Genomic DNA, 16,807 nt, shown 5'->3' with positions numbered 1-16,807 from the left:
AAAAATAAGACAAACTGCAATTTCGCTACTGATCTGCTGGCAAAATAAAAGTAAACCTCCCTTTTGTCCACTATGTGGCAGTCATCTTTACAAAATCTTGAAGGCTGTCACTGCGCATGTGCGTATCTGCGTAACAAACATGGCGTCGTACGGGGCTGTCGTTTGCACGGCTTGGAAAGGTAAATAAAGTCTTTATTTGTTGTTGCTTTCAAATTTCAACATTAGCTAACCAACGTGTTTGACACGTCTTGGCAACTTGCATATCGACACGGGGGGTCGTGGAAATATTGGTCTCTCCTTATGTTTTATTTTTGAACAGGGATGTGTAAACTTTCTAAATTCTTTTCTTCATGTTACTAGTGAGGCAAAACTAATGGTGTGCATTGTGGTATTGTCTACTAGTGTGGTATACATCGCTACAAGTTTGGCCAAGTATCGTTTTTGGTATGGCACAGTTGTTTACTCAATACGTAGGTTTAAATTAAAGGTACTACTACCATAAGTGGCACTAGTGCTGTAAAAAGCATTAAAAATCGGGTACAACAGTTCTACTAGTGCGCCGAGTCGTCTTTCTTTTGAGGACAAGGACCATATTGGTTCATGGACGACAAGATGGAAGTCAAGGATCTCTATAAATGCTGCAACTGGTTTGCGTAACAGCCAGCACGTGCGCCTTCTAAAGTGTGTGAAATATTTCCGGGGACGGCCCCGCCTTCTTTTTCCTTTACAGGTGCAACGCTGGCTCCTTGCGGTCGGTGGTTGGTAACCAGCCACCTTTCACCGACGCTGTGCCGATGCTTGAGGCTGCAGACCGGATCTCTTTGTAGCCAGGCGGCGGAGCCACAGAGGAGCCAAAAGGATAGCAAAGGGACTGTGGAGGCGGACCGAGACAGCGAGGGTCCCGAGTACATTCCCCTTAAAAAGGCCAAGAATCCCATGATGAAGATTGGCTATGCCTGGTGAGTTTTTGTACCAATGTGAAGCAATTCAGCCATTATTCACACACACTCCCATGGCACCCTGAGCAAAAACCTCTGCACGTTCAAAAACGAATAATGTCTTCTTTTTAGGAAAGTGTAAAAGCAATAGTTTGTCTTTGTAGAAAACAGGATGCCACCCAAAGTAAATATAACCATGACTAGGGGTGTCCCAATCCGATCTTTGGGATCGGGTTTTGCTCTAATTTTAGCACTCTGATACAAGTAATCCATTTTATTCTCCACTCCAGCACATCTACAGGTCCCACGTGATCACTACAACAGGTTGCTACGGTGCTAACAGTAGCAATAAGTCATGTTGCTTGCCTCAAGTCGGTGATTGACACTCTGTCGTAATACTAAGACAAAATAATTACACCTAATTGTATTTTCAAATAAATCATTGACTTACAATAATTTCTCTGGTATATTGGGCACCCCCAAAGTTGGCCTAAAAAAAATCAGGAAAACCCTTCTAACAATGTACAACGCGCACCACCAATTTGCTGCTCCCCATATGCTCAAAATATCAGGAATGATCTGTATTTATATTTTGTTAGGTTTGTACTTGTATTGTTTTTCAAAATACTGTCTGTACAACAATCATTAATAATAATCATTGTGCACGTGCTGATGTAACCGTAATATAATCTCAGGACAGGCCAGGGCTTGTCCTGGTCCCTGCAATTGTCAGAACAGAATCCCTCAACCAACGAAAATAAATGCTCAATGATGGCATAACAATTTATTAGGACATTTGATAACACATATTACAGTCTTAAATATTTAACACTGTTTGACTTAAACATTTTTTTTTTGCATCAAATATTTGTGCATAAAACGTTTGTGCATAGTGCAGATTATCCTCTACAGACTCTCAAATGACCGCAACCCTCCTCAAAACCCACATTTTAATATCAGAGTCTGAGGGGTTAATATTGCTGTCAAACAGTACGCCAAACTCTGAACTGCTTCCTGCATCCGTCACGCGGTACAGCTGGGAAGCGAGGCTTTGGATATTTTTTCGGCCCCTCCCTCAAATGATGAATCACGCCACAATACACACTTCGAAGCCTTCGCACGTCTCGTAACATCACTCACGAAAATAGTATCTGATTTAATATTTTCGGTTTAAAAGTACTTGTAGCAGCAATGTGCAAAACGTTTTGAAGTAACAACCACATCAAAGAATAATCCAAAGAGTAATTTTTTGAAATCCTCCAAGTTTTGAACATAAATTGTACTTTGGGGGCTCCCTAGTGGTCACAGCAAGTGCTCAGTTTTCTTTTCCCATGCCGGTTCTGAATTCAGCATCACAATACAGGAATCTACTGTAGCTTCAAACATGCTGACGCGTGCTTAAGTCGTAATGTGGGCCGAGTCTTTCCTCTCCGCACGTTGATGTGTTGTCTCCACGCATTTCCTCTTGCCTCCGACCAGGATGATCGGCCTCCCCACCGGTATAATCGGCTTCCTGCTGGCCAAGAGGCAAGTGGACAAGAACCGATTAAAGCAGCTGAAAGTTCGGCAGAGGATGCGGAGGTCAAACGAAGGGAACTACGAAGGAAGCCGCTACCGCAATACCGCAGAAAACGTTCGACCCGACCAGTAAAGCCTTTGACATCTCGAGGAAACTGCAGTTGGAAGACTGATTCTTAATAAGCGGCCTCGATTCTTTACTGGTTAACTCACCTACAAGCCCATGCAGGGAAGGAACTCTTGAGTAAAATAATGAAAATGTTTCAAAGTTGTTTTATGGAGAATGCCTTATGATGATTTTACTTCACTAAAAATCATGAAACAAAGCTCACAAAACTATTTATTGTTATATTAAAAGCCAAACATTGTATTTACAAGCCATAGATACCCTCAGGGTCTCCCCAATCATTCTGAAACATACTTTTGGGTTATTTGAGAATGCAATACAAAAGAATACATTTTTCAAATATATTGAAATCCTAATTACACCGATTAATTTCTCACAGCAATTAATGATTACACAAGGTAGGGAGAGAAAAAATACATTTTTCAATCATTTTCAAATGATCACTTTCCAGCGTTCCGAGAAAATTACAATGTCGCTTTTTTTGAACAGGCTCACAGGCTGCTGTTGTGATTCGTTGGTGAGCCCTCCGCCGTACTCCAGTATATGGGGAAACAAGTTGGCAAACTATCAAATCCATAATAAAACAAGAGAAAGACTGACAAAAATACCTTATGCAACAAATATACAGTAGTAGATAATGTATGTAACAGTTACAATTCTATTCAACCAGTCCTCATGAAGCACAAATCAAACTAGTGTGGAACAGTTACAAGTACAACCCAGTTATAACTTCCGCAGATGTAATGGAGACATTTCAGCACTGAATGAGTACAGGTAGAGCCACCCCACACCCTTAAAAAAATAAAGGCTATTCTTCACTTCAAGTCAGCGAGACTAGCTAAACTTTTGACACCAGTATACTTTTGTTGTCGGCGTATAATTAGAAATATATGAGTGCATTGGAATGTTTTGCACAGTAAAAAAACTCAAATCCAGCCCTTGAGTGCAGCATGATATACATTCTATAAGTATGCGTGGAAACAAAGCAAAATCTTGAAACAGCTCGGGACTGGTTTTGCAGCAACGTTGTCGACATAACTGCTTGTGTATCCCGAAAAGACTTATTTGCTGGAGCCGATAATCTGCAGCAGGAAAAGAAAGATCTGAACCATGTCGACGTAGATGTTCAGTGCGGCGAATACGTATTCCTCCGGACTGATGGAGTACTTCCTGTTGCCGATGAGGAGCTGCGTGTCGTATGCCAAGAACTGCCGAGCACAGAGGAAGTCAAAACCGGTTCCAGAATGGTTTTGAAACTCATTTGTGTGTCAGTGTGGTGGTCTCGCAAATACTCACCAAGGTGAAAGCTATGGATCCTATCGCAGCGTAAAGCATGTGAAGCCAGTAGACCTGCCAGAGGAAAAACAAAAGATGCCAACGTGTAAGTCGAGTGTGGAGTCTGCGTCGTTCTTGTCGTGAAGTTGTAACGCACGTATTTGAAAGACAGCACGATGACAGTGATGATGCCGGTCACGAAGACGACGATGCCAAGCACGCAGAACAAGCCCCGGCATTTGGTGAAGTCCACCTAGAAAGAAAAATGGAACTTGTGAAACCAAGAAAAGTTTGAAAGTGTGGCTCTTCCACACGTGCGACGCCGCATAGTAGCTACCTTGGTCTGGAAGCAGAAGACTGTGACAGCGATGCAGACGACAGCAGTGATGGCCAAAGCGAGAAACACTGCCTTTGTATCGTAATAACTGAAAGCACCAAAGAATCTTATGCAGTTATGTAATCAAAATGCTTGGATATCGCTATCAAATTAGACTTTAGATTTTGTTTACCTAGCTATGGAGCCAGTCATGTAAGATAGAGCCAGGGTCTGTACAGGGGGAATAGAGTTAGCAGTTATTAGGTGAAGGAGAATCATTTAGCTTGGCGTCACAATGGAGTCCTAATAAATCCACTGAATTTACATTTATAGGAAAAGAGGATTCATTTTGATTGTTTTCCTCTTTTGGACAACAAAGCACAACTTCTGTACAGTAGCTGTCACACTATGCTGAATAATTGGTCTTTGTATGAATGATCACATCTAAAGCTTTGTTTTGAAGTAAGCCTAAAAATGTAATGTAAGAAGATTTCAGCCGCTTTCCCTGCCCTGTGCGGACAGGAATAGTTTCAGTACTGTTGTCCACTGTACTCAAATTTTCAAAACTTCTCTTTTTACTTAAGCATTGTCATTTAAACATGTTTCATCGGAAACCCCCTCCCCTTCCCCATGCCCACATGCAGATTACCTTGGAACCTGCACTTCACTTTATCTCGTGTACAGTAGTATCACCCCCTTTTACAAATGAACTTTCAGTTTGCCTACTGTTCTAACACTTCCTTTTACATTATAGCATTATTAAGTTAGATATCCTGATTGGTGTCTAATTTCTAGTTAGTCTTTATTGATACTCTTCAATAGAAAGGTTATTAATAAACGCCAAAACAAACCCCAAATTAAATGATAGTAAAAGTCCTCTGACGTGGAACCCCCCCTAAAAAAACCTTTGATTTCTGCATTTACCCTATACAAGACAACTTTTTCATGAAAATTGGGAAGAAGCTTTGTTTCTGCCTGAGGTTGTAAATTTCACTTTCACAGCCATGAAAGTAACAAACACAAGAACGAAAAAAGAAAGAGCGTGTCATTAAAGGCTCTGTGCCAAAGTGTGCTGACTCAGTCCGTTTCAATGAGACACCCCCCAAACCGAACCTTTCCAGAGGACAGTTCCATTCGTTTTGAAATGGCACGTATCCCATTTGCTGTTCCGAGTTAACCGCAGCGGTCTAACTTACAAAGATGGAGAGCAATATGAAGTTCCAAGGAAACGTCCTCCTAAAGAGAGAGTGGAAATACAACATAAAATAGAGGTTCATGAACTCAACATTATTTAGTTTTCAAGCTACGGAATCACACTTACCGGGGGCCCTTGCAGCAAACCAACACAAGGTGGGTAATGAGATAGACGCCACTGCAAAAAAAAGTTGAAAATATCAAGAGATTTATATTCACACATTTACAGAGAAGAAAATAAGTATTTGAACACACTGCTATATTGCAAGTTCTCCCACATAGAAATCATGGAGGGGTATGAAATTTTCATTGGAGGGTGCATCTTCACTGTAGAGAGATAATCTAAAAAGAAAAAGCCAGAAATCACAATGATTTTTTTTAACGATTTATTTGTGATACAGCTGCAAATAAGTATTTGAACACCAGAGAAAATCGCTGTTAATAATATTTGGTACAGTAGCCTTTGTTTGCAATTACAGAGGTCAAACGATTCCTGTAGTTGTTCACCAGGTTTGCACACACTGCAGGAGGGATTTTGCCCCACTCCTCAAAACAGATCTTTTCTAGATCAGACAGGTTTCTGGGCTGTCGCTGAGAAACATGGACTTTCAGCTTCCTCCAAAGATTTTCTATTGGGTTTAGGTCTGGAGACTGGCTAGGCCACACCAGAACCTTGATATGCTTCTTGCGGAGCCACTCTTTGGTTTTCCTGGCTGTGTGCTTCGGGTCATTGTCATGTTGAAAGACCCAGCCATGACCCATCTTCAATGCTCTGACTGAGGGAAAGAGGTTGTTCCCTAAAATCTCACAATACGTGGCCGCGGTCATCCTCTCCTTAATACAGTGCAGTCGTCCTGTCCCATGCGCAGAAAAACACCCCGATGCATCACAGTAGGGATGGTGTTCTTGGGATGGAACTCATCATTCGTCTTCCTCCAAACATGATTAGTGGAATTATGAAAAAGGTCATTGGTAAACTGAAGAGGGGCCTTGACATGTGCTGGTTTAACCAGGGGAACCTTCCGTGCCATGCAAGAGTTCAAACCATGACGTCTTGGTGTTTTACCAACAGTCACCTTGGAAACGGTGGTCTCAGCTCTTTTCAGGTCATTGACCAAGTCCTGTCGTTTCGTCCTGGGCTGATTCCTCACCTTTCTAAGGATCAACGACTGTCATGTTTAGCTTCTTCCATTTTCTAATGATTGCTGCAACAGTGGACCTTTCTCCATAGCTCTTTCCAGCCGTGTGGATTTGTACAATTTTGTCTCTGGTGTTTTCGGACAGCTCTTTGGTCTTGGCCATGCTACAAGTTTGAGTCTTACTGATTGTATGGGGTGGACAGGTGTCTTTATGCAACTAACTACCACACACAGGTGAATCTGATTCAGGATAATACATGGAGCACAGATGGACGTTTAAAGGCTGATTAAGGTCTTTGAGGGTCAGAATTTTACCTGATAGAAAGGTGTTCAAATACCTATTTGCTGCTGTATCACATAAATAAATCGTTAAAAAAAAAAAGCTCACATTTTGATTTCTTGATTTTTCTTTTTAGATTATCTCTCTTGCAGTGGACATGCACCTACGATGAAAATTTAAGACCCCTCCATGATTTCTAAGAGGGAGAACATGCAATATAGCAGGGTGTTCAAATACTAATTTTCTTCACTGTACTTGACTGTTGTTGAGAATTAAAAGCATTGCAACCCACTATGATGCCCAGTGGACAGCCTGGTTCCGCTGCACAAAATATCTGACCGGTTCCCTGTGAAAACACAAATGTGACCTCAATGATCAATAACAGTTCACAAACAGGTAAGACAAAAAAAAACTAAAATAAAATACATGCAGGATACTCACACAAAGGTGAAAACGGCCACAATAGCTGTTGTGAAAAGGAGCTGGGTTGCCAGAATCAAATACACCTGGCCAAACAAAGGACATTTCACACCACAGTGGTTATCATCAGATAATCCAGAATAATCCTGAACTAAATTACATTGACCTGCAGTGAAAGGGACGGTTTTTTTTTTTAATGCATTATTGTTATGAGACTTGTGACATCGTATGAATGCAAGTTCTTAGTTTTTACCTTTCTGATGAAAGCATGCCGAATGCTCAGACTGTCCCAGTCGCTTCCTCTAGCAGCAAAATCGTCATCTGTCGTTATGAGAACAGAAATATGAGCACTCGCCAGTTATCTTTATTCTAAGAATGACAAGATATGTGCAAGTAGACAATCTGCACTATATTATGGAGCCATTAACTAGTACACCAAACATACTAACAGTCATGGTTATCACATCATTATTATTAACACTATGTGGTGTTCATGTATTCTCCAGTGCTGACTGACTTTCCATTTACAGAATGAGGATGACGAAGCAAGTATCATTTTTACTTTAAAATATCAGTTTAGGGCAGCACAGTGACCAATTGGTTAGCACCATGTTTCAGAGTTCTGAGGACCATGGGAAACTGGATTTTGGTGCTCTCTAATATCGATGAACCATCCTCGACTCCTCTGCCATTTTAGCACTAGTTTCTGTGCAAAAATTGTGGTGCAACTTCAACCATCAGACTGGTTATTTTGAAGCACAAAATATTCAGTAGTATTTTTTATCACATCCAGTGGTATGTTAAGTTCGTTAACCCTTTGGAATTTCTTAAATTTCGGCATAAATTGGTCGTAAAAGTTAGTAATATCTTTCGTCTTCCACCAGATGAAACCAAAGTTGAAGCGTTAGGAGGACCACCCAAAATGGCACAGCACACCAACATCAAAACTTCGTCCCAACCGTGAAGCATTGTAATCAGAGAATTATGGTATGGGTGTGCTTTTCCAACTCAGGGCCTGGACAGCTTGCTATCAACAATGGGAAAAAAAAACAATTGAGAAGTTTAGCAAGATATTTTGCAGAAGAACTTGAAGGCATTTCTCAAGTTGAAGCTCAAAAGATGGACAATGATCCAATACACTGAAGTAAATCAACAAGAGAATGGCCTCACAAGAAGAAAACGTCAGTTCTGGAGTTCACCATCATGACTCAAACCATTTGAGATGCTGTGGCGTGACCTCAAAAGCGTTATCAAATTCACACCACTCAGCCTGGCTGCTTCATTTCTTCATATGAGTGTAAATGCACCCAATTGGCTGCTTAAACCATGCTTAACCCAAGAATTTCTCTGATTGGCTGACTGGGTCCACATGACCAAAAGGCTGCATTGGAAGGGATGTGAGAGCATTGCAATTTTCTATGATGTTGAACTACGGCTGTCAGAGAGTCGCTGCAGTTAAGTGTTGCCTAGTTCACGGCAGCCTTTTTCGCAGCAAACGCAGATTTCAAAGATCGGGATCAGCCGCAGTGGAGCTCTGCTCCTCAAAGCTGGTGTCCCCCAAGTGTCGGTACTCACGTTCCCCCACCCACAGCTCTTCCTTGAAGAGAGGTTCCCCCAAATTATTTAAGCATATCTTAACAGTTACACATTTTGTAGGTGAGTGTTTATCTCGAGTCGAAAATCATGGTTGAAAGAACATCACAACAAAAGGGAATAACAATTCCAAATCCTGTTACAACACCACCAACAACTTCTTCAAACATTCTATCACTCACAAAAATTATTGAATAAAATAAATCCCCTCCCAACAAATATAGAAATCGATGCAAAAATGTATAATCTTACATACCTTCCTTTCTTGATATGGATGAATGAAAACACTGAGGCTGCTCCGAAAAATAAATCACTTTACACAATCACTAAGCAGAGGAAACAGAACTGTGTCCAATGATTATTTTATTCGTTACTTGACTGATCCTAAATCTGTGTAGCTTTCTAAAGTATCCCTGCATTGCTGACTTGACCTAATTTTGTAAGACTTGCACAGAGAAATCACTCTTAGTAGGGAGTATCCAATTTCCAAAGTTATAAATAAATTAAAAAAAAGGATAGTAAATACTGTTAAATTAGTTAAGACTGTCAATGGAAAGATTTGTTACTGTGAGCATAACACGAAAATTGGTGCAGCAATAATAGCATTACACTCTATGTGAAGGGATAGAAGTGCGCGGTAATCTATGATTTGAAGAGCTTTTTTTTTAAAAAACAATCTGTGGGGAAAATGGACAGAGATGACTAAAGTCTATCGAGAAGGACTCTGAGCAAGAAAATGAGGTTTTTGCGTTGTCCTACTTCCATCTCATCACCTCGGTTGTACTGTGAAACTTCATGCAACGCCTTTTTGACTTACTGCAATATCATGAGCTTGTAATAATTAGCATACTGTGAGATTTAACACCATGATAAAAACAAATGAGATAGTTATTGTTAGAGCCTAGTAAGCAGGCCTAAAAACTTAATTGTACAGCGTTAATTGCTTCATCACTCACATGCAAGCATGTGTGTGAGGTGAATAATTGCCACTGTTTGAGTTGAACAGGCCCGATGACTCATTCTGTTAACAGAATCTTTCATTCACTGCATTCACACATAAAGACGCCGGTCTTACCAGATGTTATAACATCCGAAGGGATATTACGTGGGATGACGGGGGGCATTGGGGGCTGACTGGGATAGCCAGCTCCAGGAGGCCCAGCAGGATAAGGCTGTCCCGGGTATGGGCCCGGAGGATAGCCATGTGGTTGACCCAGGAAAAGAGGGGTGTTTGGACCGCTGGGGTAGGGAGCCGGAGGCTGTCCTGGCTGAGGTCCGCCGAAGCCCGGGAAGCCATAGGCAGGGGGTGCTGGGTAATTGCCGCCGTGGGGTGCATACGGTGGGTTATGGGAGTCGTCGTAACCTGGAGGATAGTCCGACCTAGACATCTTGCCTGTGAGGAAAAAAAGAGATTGATTGAAGTCAATGAAAATACAGCACGTGGTCATATACACAGACGTCTACCCAAATCCCAACACTGAACAAAAACACACCATCGCTAGACTATAGTACATTAAATATGGTCTAAAAATGTTATGTTAGAGGTGGTCCATCATTAAATAAGCAAAAACAACTGCTGACGCCAGCCAGTAAAGTAATGCTAAGGGTTAGAAAACAACATTTAAAGTTCCTCTAACCAAGCCTAAATCAAATTCAGATGTTCTAAATGATTTCATGTTATTTTTATAGTGACATCTTCCAGAACAAGTCATTGTCCCCAGAGAGCTTCCACAGCATCAGCGGGATCTCTTTGTTCAAAAGTATTAGTCAGGAGAAGGGGACGCAAGAATTTCCAAGGAATAAAAAAAAACAAAAAAAAAACCACTTAAACTCTCCCAAACATTTGGGATCAGGTGTTAACAGTCCGACCAAACCATGGTTGAACTTGGCCATAATTCCAAAAAGGATGTCTGGCGCATGCACGGACGGCACTGCTCATCAGCAAAAGATCACCGTACCTGCAGTGAATCATGGCGGCGGCAGCATCGGGCTGTTTTTCTTCACATGGAACTGGGGCCTTTGTCAAAGTGGAAGGAGCTATTAACTGTTTCAACTAACACAAAAACTTCAGACTTTTGTTACAAAAAAAGTCACAAAACCTTCTTAGAACATCTGAAATTTACTTTGGATTAATTTGGGGCACTTTAAATGGCAGCACTTGTGTGCTGACTGTCACTGGACGAGCATTTCAACGTCTTCGCTTAATTCTGAATGCAGTCCCCCATGTCTTACAAATATTTTGTTTTTGTTTTCAAATTCAGTTGGACAGGACACATTAATGGTGGGGTACAAAAATTGGGACAATTTAATTGCAGCCACTCTTTTATATCACAAAAAAAAATGCCATTTGACCAAGGGGGTGTGCGCTTTTTTTTTTTTTTTTTTTTTTAAAGACCCACTACAGAGCCTTGCAGACCTTTTTTTTTGACAGCAAATCTTTCAGGGAGGATTATTCTTATTGAATCAGGAAGAAAACCACAACGAGAGATTCTCACCAGTTACGTTACACGGTAGTACATTAGACAATACGGTGGTGCAATGAAGTACTTGTCATATGTACTGTTTATATATGTCCATATAAATGAGAGAGAGCAAGAGTAAGAGAGGTGTACGTACACACCATATTTATCCAACTGCTTTCCATGTCAAAATATGTTTTAAGTTACTCAGAAAAAAACAACAATCGGTGAATCTCTAGTTTGACTGTGACTTTTAGTAAAATCTGCAGTAAAGGAATTCAAGAGGAGGCCCCACCTTGGGTTGCCATGACGTCACAAACCTATTTACAAGCGGCAAGACTCACTGAGTGGAAAAACTGCTTCCTCCTATCTAAGCAAAAGAAGCCAAAGTAATACGTCGCTGTGGTTACTTATGTGCATGTGTCGGTGGTTTAAAAAAATAATAATGAAGCTGTTGGTCTGATTTCAGTTAAACATCTGCGTACTTTCATCACCACCAACCACTTATGTGTTTAATGCTGACCTCAGAACATCCTGACAAGGTTCTTTGATCAACTTTTGACATGCAAACTGATATGCAAAAATACCATATAGTAATTTACGGTTGAAGTGGTTGGCAGCTGCCAGTATTCGCTATGTTTATGGTATCAAAGATGTCTTTTAAGTTTTCAAGATTTGATTTACAGTTCCTCAACTTCTTAATATCGCAATGCTTCCCTACTCAAGTTGGGCTTGCTCACTCCAACCTGGTGTTAAGGCAAAAGTATCCAATAATAACACGATGCACAGGGGAGTGGGGGTGCTATCAATAAACCTTTTACTTGTTGCTCGGATGGTACACTTAAATGTACCATTTTTCAAATAGTTTGCCGTCTTTATTAATATCATTTGACCACAAACTACTGTAACCAAAAAAGATGCAACGATAACTGATTTACCCGATTTCCATATTACCAGATGTGGATGACACCTCAACCAATCAGTGGTTTTGCTAGAAGGACTGATGTTTGCAGGTGTCAAAACTATAATGCCCAGAGCCCAGATCTGGCTCACTACATTAAATATTTGCGGACCCCGAAAGCAAACGGCGTCTTGTTAAAATGATTTGTTGTTTCCATTTAGTCAGAAAATGTCCCATCGTGTGTAGGATACTCACCCTCACAGTGCGCACACCCTCACAGTGCGCACACCCTCACAGTGCGCACACACACACATCTCCACCAATAATTGAGACTGTGCTTCACCTAATCCGTCATGATATGAAGACTGAGCTGCAGGAGGCAACACAATGCAACGGGGCATTCAAAGGGGTAAAATTGAAAAAGGGATAGAAAAAGTAACTCCATTGCAGTTGCAAACTCTTCTCCCTGTCGTGTAGTTCTTTGAATGTGGTAAATGACTTGGGAGACAAGTTCTATGACACCAAACAAATAGTTGCTCCTCTTACTATTTGCATCTGGCAACAGAGCAAACTAAAGTTGCATTCCAATTGGCTAATCGGTTTCGCTGGGCTGGGGGCACAACAAATCCAGCCAGCCATCTACTTTCTGAGCCGCTTATCCTCACAAGGGTTGCCCATCCCAGCTACCTTCGGGGGAGGCGGGTTCTACCCTCAACTGGTTACCAGGCAATCGCAAGGCACATAGCAACAACCAACCATTCAGTCACAATCACATGTACAAACACTGATGATAAATACTTAACTATTTTGTATGGAAGAGAAAATGTGCAATCAACAGACTTAAAAACAGTTTTTGGCACAAATCTGCTTCCCAGATATGTACTATAAATGTGTGCGAAAATAGGTCAATGAAAGCACTCTGAAGCCTTACAAAGTTCAATGTGTATTCAGTTGCACTGACAAGGGGCTGGATTGCTGTTTGATTATTGATAGATTTTAGGTGGAGTCTTAGCTTTCCATGCCGTTTTGCTACTCCCTTTCAGGTTTTCCCTGTGACGTATTACACCAAATTTCTGATCCTAATGGTTCTACTTCCTTTGTACATTGAAAATGTAGATTTTCAAATGTAAACACACACACACACACACACACAATGGGCATTTCCAGTAGTTTGTGAATGTTGGCGCCACAGATTTGCTCCTGTTCACGCAAACTGCTTTGAATTTAGATGTTGTCAAGTCACACGAATGGATCAATTCGCGTCAATGACTTTGTGAGGATAAGTAGTTCAGAAAATCGATAGATGGATGGACAAGTCTAAACTGTTTCATAAATTTAGGCATAAAACCCAGCGAATCAAGTGTAGCATATGACTCGAGTCGCGACCTCGGCCATTTTCTGAGCAGATCAGGGAGAAAATACCACTTTAAACACACTCCACACCACCGAATAATCGCTCAAAACAAGTATTTGGAGACATCCTACAATCGGGGCTTTAATCAAAAATGTGTGTTTGGGGGGTTGGGGGGTCAAAATTGGGCCCGATTATCTTATGTAACCTTTTTTTTCCCCCCGACGCCTCTGCCGGTGTCACTTTTGACATTAAAGCCAACAGGAGCAGTAAATCCAAATCCACGTCATAAAGTTACATTTAATCCTGCTGCAACCCAAAAAATCCACTTTCCAAAAGTATTTACATTCGCGAGGCTACCAAAACAAACAAGGCTCCAAAGTACTGAGCTCAACAATACGCACACACTCACACGGTAGATTTTCAACGCGACACTCCATTATTTGGATTAAAAAAAAAAAAAAAAAAAAAAAAAAAACACCCCATAGCTGAGTACTTACCCGGGATAAAGTCCCTCGGATTCTAACTTGAAAGATGAAGACTAAATTGGTGCAGTGGAAAGTAGTCGGAAGACTTCGGAGTGGGTCTTGGGCCCCGCGAGACTCACTCTGCGTTCCGCTCGAACATTTCCCGGAACCGAGCAGCTGGGTGGAGTCCACAGGAATCTTGTGTCCCACACCCACGTCGTTGCCGCAGTCAGGCCCGGTCTTCTTCTTCTTCTTCTTGCTCCTGACGAGCCCACTGAATGTATGTCATCCTTTTCCAGATTGTTTATGCGATCGGTTTATGACGTCATTACGATGTGTCTTTATGTGAATTTAATTGTTACTGTATGGAGATCAACACGTTCGCTCAAAAGTATAACAATTTTTTTTTGTGGGGGGTGGATTATGAAACAGGAAGGAGAAATAAAAGTTGTAACCACAGTCCAACTTTGAAAATGAAGACTCCAACACCGCCTGAATGACGTCAGTTAAATGGACAAACTAAAATGTTCCAAGGAATCCTCCAGATTATTTCCAGGACTATGTTACACTGAATTCTAAATTTACAGCATTGTTCCAGTTAATGACGTTTTTATTTTAGATATAGTTAAAGCTGCCTTGCAATTGGCTGGCATCCAGTTTTGGGTATGCCTCCTGTTTGTTGATAGCTGGGATCCCGCGACCCTTGTGAGGATAGGCAGCTAAGAAAATAGATGGATGGAAATAATTCATATTGTTTGCTCTGCATTGGTTTTTGGCTGGCAGCACGGCGAGCAGTTGGAAAGCGTTGGCCTCACAGTTCTGAGGACCTCCCACATCCCAAAAAGATGCAACATTAATTGGACACAAATTGCCCCCAAGTGTGATTGTGAGTGCGACTGTTGGCTCTATGTGCCCTGTGATTGGCTGGCAGCCAGTTCAGGGCGTATCCTGCCTCATTCCAATGACAGCTGGGATAGTACTCCCGCGACCATCGTGAGGATAAGCAGCCCAGAAAATGGATGGGTGTTTTGATAGTTTATCAATAAATACCACGTCTCAACCAAGGAGGCGTAAGTTGTTTTCCGTGTCATTTTGCTTTGATCCACATAATTTCCACTATTCATTTTTCTTCGCATTATAACATTTTTTTTTCTGAACGATATTTGAACTTGTTTATCTGTGTTAACTTTGATCTGTTATGTATAGGTGAAAAGTATGATTTGGTCCCAGGTGCATCATTGTGCTCAGCGTAAGAAGGATGACGCTCCTGTGATCAGCCCTGCTGGTTCTAGAACAGCGCTTTTCAACCTTTATTGGGCCAAAGCACATATTTGATATGTATATATAAAAACAACTTACTTCACACCTACAAACTAGTGTTGAAAAATAGATACATCTGTGATTAATGTCCTTCCTGCTATCTAATAAAAAAGCATTTATTTGTTCGATCACTCTACATCCCTGGGATGGATGGATGAATAAAGATCCATTAGGTATCATAAGGCGGCACGGGGGATCAACTGTAAAGTGTTAGCCTCGCAGTTCTGATGATGTCCTGGGTTCGATCCCGGCCCCACGTGAGTGGAGTCTGCGTGTTCTCCCCGGACCTGTGTGGGTTTTCTCCGGGCACTCCGGTTTCCTCCCACATCCCCAAAACATGCAACATTAATGGGACACTATAAATTGCCCCTAGGTGTGATTGTGAGTGCGGCTGTTTGTTTCGATGTGCCCTGCGATTGGCTGGCAACCAGTTCAGGGTGTACCCCGCCTTCTGCCTGTTGACAGCTGGGATAGGCTCCAGCACTCCCGTGACCTTCGTGAGAATTAGCGGCTAAGAAAATGATTATATGGATAGGTTTCATAAGTAATACTTTTCTGACTTTTAATAATTTCCTGCACTACATGTGAAGAGTTCTCATGGCACATTGTTCTAGAAATTGTGCGATTGATGAGGCTGTCGTGAATACGAGCATTACAGACTAGCCGCTTGGCCTTGTGGAAGATGAGGAGTTCTGAAACCTGCAACTCTTTTGGGCCCCCACACTGTATACTGTACAATATTCTGCCAAGCAGAAAGGTACAAACTGTTGAATCTGCTCTACTTTTGTTGTTAATGTTCAGCTATAAAAACCATGATTAGCCAGAGGTATGAGGAGAAAAAGGAGCAAGTAAAAAAAAAAATAATAGCAAACGTGGACACCCATGAACATGGAGGCTTACCTGGCTGTGACTTGTCACTATGTTGACTGTGAGAACCATACGCTGTGTACATCAATGTTGGGGGCGAAATACTTCCCTTAGAAACACACTGTTGAAAATATGAACGAAGCCCCAAAAATAAAAGAAACAAACTTAATGGAGTAGAAAAGTGACATCTGCTCATGCATACGGCTGCAAACATGATTTCAGGTGTCAAAAAGCTCCAAATCAGCCATGATTTTCATAGCACATTCTTTAAATTGAACAAATCTTAAACACAAACTGAGACACTCAGATATATGAAATAAAACAAGCCAGATTGTTTCATACTTTAGAATCACTAGTGCTGCCAAAGACAAGCTGGCACAAGTCCAGCTACAGATGGGAGGACCAGTGAAGAAATTAATGAATGAGGTGTCAACGAGATGGAACAGCATTTATTTAATGCTAGAACACATGGCAGAACAGAATGAGTCAGTGTTGGTATCCCTGGCCACTCTTGAAAAAAAAAAAAGGGACCTCAACTAACTACGGATGATTAGAAAGTCATAGAGGAGACCCTCTGTGTACTTGCTCCATTTAATCAAGCGACAGTGGAGCTGTCTGAGATAAAGTGTTTGGATCAAAATT

General features: G+C 41.4%; 2 protein-coding genes across 2 annotated transcripts; one reads left to right on the top strand and one right to left on the bottom strand.

The window, feature by feature from the left end:
• Window positions 1-86: 86 nt before the first annotated feature.
• si:ch73-71c20.5 (DUF4748 domain-containing protein) lies at window positions 87-2,733 on the top strand. Its single transcript, XM_061838195.1, has 3 exons — window positions 87-179; window positions 731-959; window positions 2,418-2,733. Exons 1-3 carry the CDS (start codon window positions 140-142, stop codon window positions 2,587-2,589), a joined length of 441 nt encoding a protein of 146 aa, XP_061694179.1. The 5' UTR covers window positions 87-139; the 3' UTR covers window positions 2,590-2,733.
• A 51-nt stretch (window positions 2,734-2,784) lies between these two features.
• On the bottom strand, window positions 2,785-14,241 carry LOC133510371 (protein lifeguard 3-like). Its single transcript, XM_061838193.1, has 12 exons — window positions 14,012-14,241; window positions 9,876-10,193; window positions 7,461-7,528; window positions 7,229-7,293; window positions 7,080-7,133; window positions 5,496-5,546; window positions 5,371-5,410; window positions 4,368-4,405; window positions 4,196-4,283; window positions 4,016-4,111; window positions 3,880-3,933; window positions 2,785-3,791 (listed from the first exon to the last, which is right to left on the bottom strand). Exons 2-12 carry the CDS (start codon window positions 10,186-10,188, stop codon window positions 3,645-3,647), a joined length of 1,014 nt encoding a protein of 337 aa, XP_061694177.1. The 5' UTR covers window positions 10,189-10,193; window positions 14,012-14,241; the 3' UTR covers window positions 2,785-3,644.
• Window positions 14,242-16,807: the final 2,566 nt, after the last annotated feature.

The sequence above is a fragment of the Syngnathoides biaculeatus genome, chromosome 13 (genome assembly GCF_019802595.1).
Source record: "Syngnathoides biaculeatus isolate LvHL_M chromosome 13, ASM1980259v1, whole genome shotgun sequence".
NCBI lineage: Eukaryota > Metazoa > Chordata > Actinopteri > Syngnathiformes > Syngnathidae > Syngnathoides > Syngnathoides biaculeatus.
Note: the sequence above shows the minus strand (reverse complement) of the source record. Positions and strands in the feature narration are given on the sequence as shown.